Source organism: Borostomias antarcticus, assembly GCF_949987555.1.
Source record: "Borostomias antarcticus genome assembly, chromosome: 8".
NCBI classification, from domain to species: domain Eukaryota; kingdom Metazoa; phylum Chordata; class Actinopteri; order Stomiiformes; family Stomiidae; genus Borostomias; species Borostomias antarcticus.
Window position 1 is genome coordinate 27,130,625 of NC_140241.1, and position 7,425 is coordinate 27,138,049.

Sequence of the window (7,425 nt, forward strand, 5' to 3'; positions counted from 1 at the left end):
GATTATCAAGATAAAATAATTAATTGGGGATTCACACATTGCATTTTCATGTATTTCCTATTACAAAATTATCTCATATAATCTTTTACGTTCAACACTGAGTTTGGAGAGAATGATAGGCCCATTTAAAGCACTTAAGGTAGAGGTCACCCCGAACCTCAGATCTATAGGGTCAGATCGCTCATCGCTGTCATATCCTCAGATTAACATCTGACCTTGTATGAGTTGCTGAAGGGACATGTACAGTACGTTCTTCAAGTGGCTCTGCTAGTGATCCCATAAACACACAGAGGAATTAGGGAGCACTCAGGCAGTCATATGCGTGTCTGACATAAACACACAAACACGCACCCACTCCCTAGATGTGTCGATGGCCACTATCAATGACCTTTAACCTCAAGGGTTCTAGTTGGTCTGATTCACAATGATCCAGTTATATTGACACTCCACAGGGCTGGAGAGGCACACAGCGCATGCAGGCTCTTAGCATGACCAGATGTTTCATTGCCTCCAGACATTCAACACATCTGTGTATCTCTCTAATGTCATTCTATCTCACTTCCTATGTCATATTATCTCTCTCTCTCTTGGTTATCAGTCAGAGGGAGGCCCACCCTCAACACCCATGTCTGTTCATGTTCAACCCAGCAGAGCCAGACTCATATTCAGACTCACGTGTGTGTGTGTGTGTGTGTTGCTCACGAGCATGTTTGCACTGTGTGTGTATGAGTATGTGTATTATTTACCATTAGCTATTTGCCAGTTAAACGTCAGGATACATTCCAACCAAGTTTGCAATGAAGGGTCGTTTCAGTGGATGTGGCCACTCAGCACCCTCTTGAGGCCGGTTAGGGGCTCTACCAGACAGTTAAAAGCATCTCAACAGACAGGGCTACAAACAGATACACTAATTGCTTGCCAAATCTCATCTTGGTGAAATACTGTAGAGAGTGTGAAGCATTCCAGTACTAACATACATGATTGATAGGCCTGGACAGTTAATTTTCTGTATGTGTGTGCCTGGAGAGCACACTCACATTGTTTTGAACATTATCAGTGACCAACCCACTCTGCCAGACTTTGTACAAAGGCATGCTACAATCATCATCATATTCATAATAATCATAATCATAATAATTGTATATAATCATCATCATAATAGATATGTTCCTCTCAAGACAAAAATAGTTTATGCACTTACAGAGCTCAGAAAATAGACAGCAGTTTATAGTTCACCAGCATTCAGTAAAAAAATTACCATAACACACAAAAACACCAAATGTAGCGCCATATTTGAATATCATGCAAATAATTCCACTTATACTGTAGTGAGGTCATCACAATGAAACTGGAGTTATACAATACAGATATAATCATCATCTTAAACATGATTTTGTCATTTTCATTATTTCAGTGATTACTTGCAATGTTGAATACACAGAGAATCAAGTAAGAATAACAGTTCAGTAAGCATGCTGCATGGCGTTCTTTCCAGGAAGGTGGGGGGGACTTACAGAATTGTTCAGAGGGGAAAATCAACACATTTACTGTAGGTTCAACTGAACTGAAAAATGATTCACAACCAAAATGAAAGACAAACAAAACAGCAGTAAAACAAGTCCCCAGCATTCTCTGTGAGACATTAGGTCAAGTTCATTTTACAGGCAGCCTTGCTCATGCACCAAAAACAGACACTGATAATAACACAGACAGTCATGCTAGGTTTAAAAAAAGAAGAAAAAAAAGAAGAAGAAAAAGGAAAGCACTGTCATCAAGAATTTAAAAGTGACCATTAATTATACTGTACAGTTGAAATAGAACAACAGACTGCAGCAATAATAGTAATGTAATATTAATCATAATAATCATAATAATAAGTATCATAATACACAAAAAACTGTCAATCCTATATGTGAGAGTGGCAGAGCCCTATGACAGAGAGAGGGGGGGGGGGGGGGGGCAGCAAGGTGTGGTCCTGGGTAGTAGTGCACAGCTGACCATAGGGATAGTTACAGAAGTGGGGTGTAGAGGTTGGCTTCGTGGCTGATATGCTCTTTGTTGTTGTTGTTGTTGATGTTGTTGTTCCTGTTGTTGACGTGCGTGTGTGGTGAGGCAGGAGTAGGAGAGAGGGTGTAGTTGGTGTCAAGGTTGTGGTGGGTGTGAGAGAAGCAGTTTACAGAGGCTTACAAGACTTAAAAAGAGAGCGCCAAACCCTGACAGCTCTCTCTTTTCCACTCTCTCCGTCCTCCTGCTTCTCTCTTTCTCTACCTTTGTTCTCCATCTCTCTTTTCTCTCCTCCTCCTCCTCAGCTCTCACTTATCTGTAACACAACAATTTGGCTCTCATGTGTTAATGTGTGCAGTACTGTGTGTGAGGACTCTGTACTTTGTGTGTACAGTATGTGCATTGTGTATGTGTACTGTATGTATGTGTGTGTGTGTGTGTGTGTGTGTGTGTGTATGTGTGTGTGTATGTGTGTGTGTCTGTGTGTGTGTGTGTGTATGTGTGTGTGTCTGTGTATGTGTGTGTGTGTGTGTGTATGTGTGTGTGTATGTGTGTGAGTGTGTGTATGTGTGTGTGTCTGTGTACAGTATGTGTGTGTATGTGTGTGTGTGTGTGTGTACCTCATCCCTGTAGAGGAGCTGCTGGCGCCCCTGAGCAGTGGAAGTGGACATTCTGCCATCTGCTCTCTCTGCGATGCCAAACCCTGGTCTCCTCCGATTGGCTAGAGCGAGGGCGCCCCTGCCCATCCACAAACTGCGTGAGGCGGATGTAGGCGATACAAGCAGCCTCTTCACCAATCAGGTGGACGTGAGGGTTTAGGATGGTGGTGTGGATGGGCTTACTGTTCTTAGACAGAACTGAGGGAGGGAGGCAGAGAAAAGAGGGTGAGTTTGGCTCTTCGACGGAACTGCGGAACTATTCTGGTTCTCTTATGGTTGTGTGTCGGTAGTCTTACGGTTGTCGAAGTAGAATCTGTGGAAGTCCATGCCCTCTACCAGGTTCCCCAGCCCCTCGGGTTCAAACGAGGTCAGCCCCGGGTCACAGATCTTCCTGTATGCAAACATATAACCACAGTTTGACGACAGCAATCCAAGTACACAGATGGCATATTATACACTATAGATAGACATATTTATAGATATGTATATAAAAATATAATATAAATGTATATGTATAGATAGACATATTTATACACTGCTTACACTGCCATAGGGTAAAGCCTCTGGCTTATTCATTTCTTCCAATAAATCCTAGAATGCTGGCGTGTTGGTGGATGAGGTGCATGTTGGGAGTCGGAGGGTACTCACGCATACGCCTCAAAGTCCCCGTTGTTGACAGCTTCGATGAGCTGTTCTGTGATCTTGACGATCTCTTGTTTGCGAGCTGTAGGGGGAAAAAAAGGCATCACTGAGATCACAAGTGCAACTGAAACACTAGCCACTACTCGTCTTCGTCAAGGCCCATCCATGTAGAGAACACCCGGGCTCTTCGTCCACCGCGTAACACTCCCCAACGGTTACCCATTGTTACGTCAACTTTGGTATACGTGTATATAAAAATCATCCTTTCTCTAGCACTGTATCTGCTGGTGGTACTTATTCTTATTGAGGTCTTCACTGACTACGACTGGGATGTACGGTTCGTTCACTTACTACAGACTTAAAGTAAGCCGCTTTGCTAAAAGCATCTGCTAAGATGACAAAAATGTCAATGGGAAATGTAAATGAACTTCACTTGGACACTAGATCAAAACACATAAGTCCCAGGCGGCCTGCTGTGGCTTAGTCATCCAGGGATCAAACACAGGATGATGCTCAGGCAAGTTACTCACCTGACAGCTTGGTGCTCATGTTGATCAATGCACTAATTCATCTCTCTCCCATTCCCCTCTCCCACCCCCCACACGTCCTCCCAACAAACAACACACACACACACACACACACACACACACACTCACACACTCAAACTAGCTCCACACACACACACACACACACACACACACACACACACACACACACACACTCCCAGTCATGTGGCTAAGGACGGCACTCAAGTCCAAGAGAACTCCCAGAGGTGCGTGGAATGGTCCTTCCTCACAAATCTCTCTCATTTTCACCCCTTCCTCTCTTGCTTTCTTATTTTTTTCTTCTTCTTCTTCCCTCCCCCCTCCCTATCACTATCTCTCCTTCTCCTCTCCTGTCCCACTCTGTCCTTCTCTCCCTGTGTGAGGTCTGTTGAGCTCATCATGCTATTCCTGTCCCTCCGCAGATGAGAAGATTTACCTCCTCCTCCACTCTTCCTCCCTCCCTCCCTCCCTCCCTCCCCTGCTCCCTCTCTCCTCTGACGGCACAGTGGGAGGGCTTAACCACTGGTCCTCACGCTCTGTCTTCCTTTTCCCCTCCTCCTCTCCTCTCTTCAGCGCATGCCTTCTCTTCTCTCCTCGCTCTTTTCTAGCCCTCTTCTATTTTCCTCCAATCCCTCCATCATCTCTCCATCCCCGCCTTGTTTACCTCCCATCACCTCACCCTTGCACCCCTAACCCAAACTCCTCACCTCACCCCTAACTCAAACGCATGCACCCCTAATCCAAACTCATCGCCTCACCCCTGCACGCCTAACCCAAACTCCTCACCTCACCCCTGCACCCCTAACCCAAACTCATCACCTCACCCCTGCACCCCTAACCCAAACTCCTCACCTCACCCCTAACTCAAACGCATGCACCCCTAATCCAAACTCATCGCCTCACCCCTGCACCCCTGACCCAAGCTCATCACCTCACACCTGCACCCATAACCCAAACTCATCACCTCACCCCTGCACCCCTGACCCAAGCTCATCACCTCACCCCTGCACCCCTAACCCAAACTCATTACTTCAACCCAGAATGTACTGTATTTTAATAAAATAACACGTGTGTGTGTGTGTGTGTGTGTGTGTGTGTGTGTGTGTGTGTGTGTGTGTGCGCGCGCGTGACACCCACCTTTGACATCCTCGTCCTCAATGGTGGTGTTACTGCTGTCGGATGACTCCTGTTGACACAAAGAGACGGGTCAGTGACCAGACAGACGCGCTCACACAGGAGGTCTGGATTCACGACGAATCCTCAACACGAAAAGACATCATGAGCAAGAACACGTGTATTTCCCAGCATGCAGTACACCACACTTCACACCGAAAAAAATGCACGTCAACTGCTACTAAGCACTAGCGGCGGCTTTGCTTTGAGCCGGCTATTCACATTTGTCACTACGAGCGGGTCAGTGACCAGCCCTGCCCTCTGGGTTCTCCCTAGAGGTCGCCACCAAGGAGCAGGCTGAGCTGCAGGCTGACACTCCCTCTCCCTGACACAGGGTGGCGGCGTTGCACAGTGGAGAGCGGTGATCCGCGCGCCTACGCCGACATAGAAACATCATCGGCACACACGTACACGGCGCACGCACACACGCGCACAAACACACACAGACCGTTGCCAAAGACAGCTTAGCCCACACAGTTAAGAGCAGAGGAGAAAAAGACGAGGATGACAGAGGACGAGGAGGAAAGAGGTGGAAGGAAGGGAATAGGATGTACCTTGGTCCCATCCACTGGATTATGGATAACAGTGGTCTGAGGCTCCTGGAGAAATAGAGAGAGACGGGATGGAGAGAGAGACAGAGAGACAGAGAGAGAGAGAGAGACAGAGAGAGAGAGAAAGACAGAGAGAGAGACAGAGATAGAGAGAGACAGACAGAGAGAGAGACAGAGAGGATGGAGAGAGGAGATAGTCAGCGAAGGTATGAGATGAGGTGTCGTGATGATGATGAGTAAGAAAGGTGGACAGTAAGTTTTAGAGAGAAGAGAAGAGAGAAGACTAGTTAAGTTTGCAGACTCCAAATCTAGAGCCTGCTCTACACTTGTATACTGGGCACAGCAACCAGTAACCCGGGTAAGCTATGGGCAGACCGGTCCCACTGACGGCGTCGCTACAGAACCTTCTGGACTCCGACCGAGTGGCAGAACATTGGAGAACATAGCCATGAACACACATACACCTGAAACAGAACGTCTCACAGCCACTTACGGACTGACTGTGGAGAATCAGGGTGAAAGACAGGAGAGCTTAGGGCTGTGGGTCGTCCAACACTCACTACACAGACCATGCAACAGTCAAACAATCTCGCCTGACAAGGTGCCTGTACCACCCAGAACCTGGTTACTGGCTGAGACACCAACACACACACACACACACACACACACACACACACACACACACACACACACACACACACACACTATGGAACGACTGCCTATTGATACAGGTTAGGTGAAAGAGAGATGAGAGGACATTGACAAAGAGAAGAGAAAGATCATACTGAAGATAGATAGATAGATAGATAGATAGATAGATAGATAGATAGATAGATAGATAGATAGATAGATAGATAGATAGATAGACAGGCACACAGACAGACAGACAGACAGACAGACATACATAGACAGACACAGACAGACACAGACAGACAGAGAGAGAGAGATAGATATTCACGTAGATACTGTAGGTAGATAGTAGATAGACAGACAGACAAACAGACATAGATAGATAGATATATACATAGATAGATAGATAGATATATACATACAGACAGATAGATAGACAGACAGATAGATAGACTGACAGACAGACAGACAGACAGACAGACAGACAGACAGATAGATAGATAGATAGATAGATAGATAGATAGATAGATAGATAGATAGATAGATAGATAGATAGATATACAGATAAATAGACAGACAGACAGACAGACAGACAGATAGATAGATAGATAGACAGACAGACAGACAGACAGACAGACAGACAGACAGACAGACATACAGATAGATAGATAGATAGACAGACAGACAGACAGACAGACAGACAGACAGACAGACAGACAGACAGACAGACAGACAGACAGACAGACAGACAGATAGATAGATAGATAGATAGATAGATAGATAGATAGATAGATAGATAGATAGATAGATAGATAGATAGATAGATAGATAGATAGATAGATAGATAGATAAGAGGCTGTATACCAGAGCAGCAGGGGGGGTGTTGCCTTTGGGGCTGGTGACTATGCTGTTTCTCGTACTGTTTGTCTGGGGCTGAGCAGAGAACACAGAGGGTTAAAACACAGCACACACGAGTGGTCTGAGGAGGTCTGGAGACTTGGGACCGGGTAGCGGTGGATAAAAAGAACAGAACCAGGAAGGAACCACTGACTGCACAGACTGAAACAGTGGACAAAATCAATAACAAGAGTCTGGGCTGCCAGATGCTGCTCACCAGAGGGGCTCTGTTAAAGGCAAAGTGCATGGGTTGAGGAGAGGCCGCGCTACCCGCATCAAAGAGCTTATCTACTGTACAAGGGAAGAACCATTTGCACGCCTGTA

The 7,425-nt window shown here is 46.0% G+C and overlaps 1 protein-coding gene across 12 annotated transcripts in view; it reads right to left on the reverse strand.

Annotated features, from left to right (window-relative positions):
* Window positions 1–2,625: 2,625 nt before the first annotated feature.
* camk2b2 (calcium/calmodulin-dependent protein kinase (CaM kinase) II beta 2) overlaps window positions 2,626–7,425 on the reverse strand; it is a gene marked incomplete at both ends in the record, with an annotated part of 28,648 nt that continues 23,848 nt past the window's right edge. For 3 of the 12 annotated variants that reach the window (XM_084442195.1, XM_084442189.1, XM_084442193.1), the window contains 6 exons: window positions 2,626–2,861; window positions 2,960–3,054; window positions 3,312–3,387; window positions 4,988–5,036; window positions 5,578–5,622; window positions 7,069–7,137. In XM_084442195.1, coding sequence (XP_084298321.1) covers window positions 2,626–2,861; window positions 2,960–3,054; window positions 3,312–3,387; window positions 4,988–5,036; window positions 5,578–5,622; window positions 7,069–7,137 — 570 coding nt within the window. Of the gene's footprint in view, window positions 2,862–2,959; window positions 3,055–3,311; window positions 3,388–4,987; window positions 5,039–5,577; window positions 5,623–7,068; window positions 7,138–7,425 lie in introns of all 12 variants that reach the window. The other 9 variants (XM_084442200.1, XM_084442198.1, XM_084442190.1 and 6 more) reach the window with 5 other exon arrangements.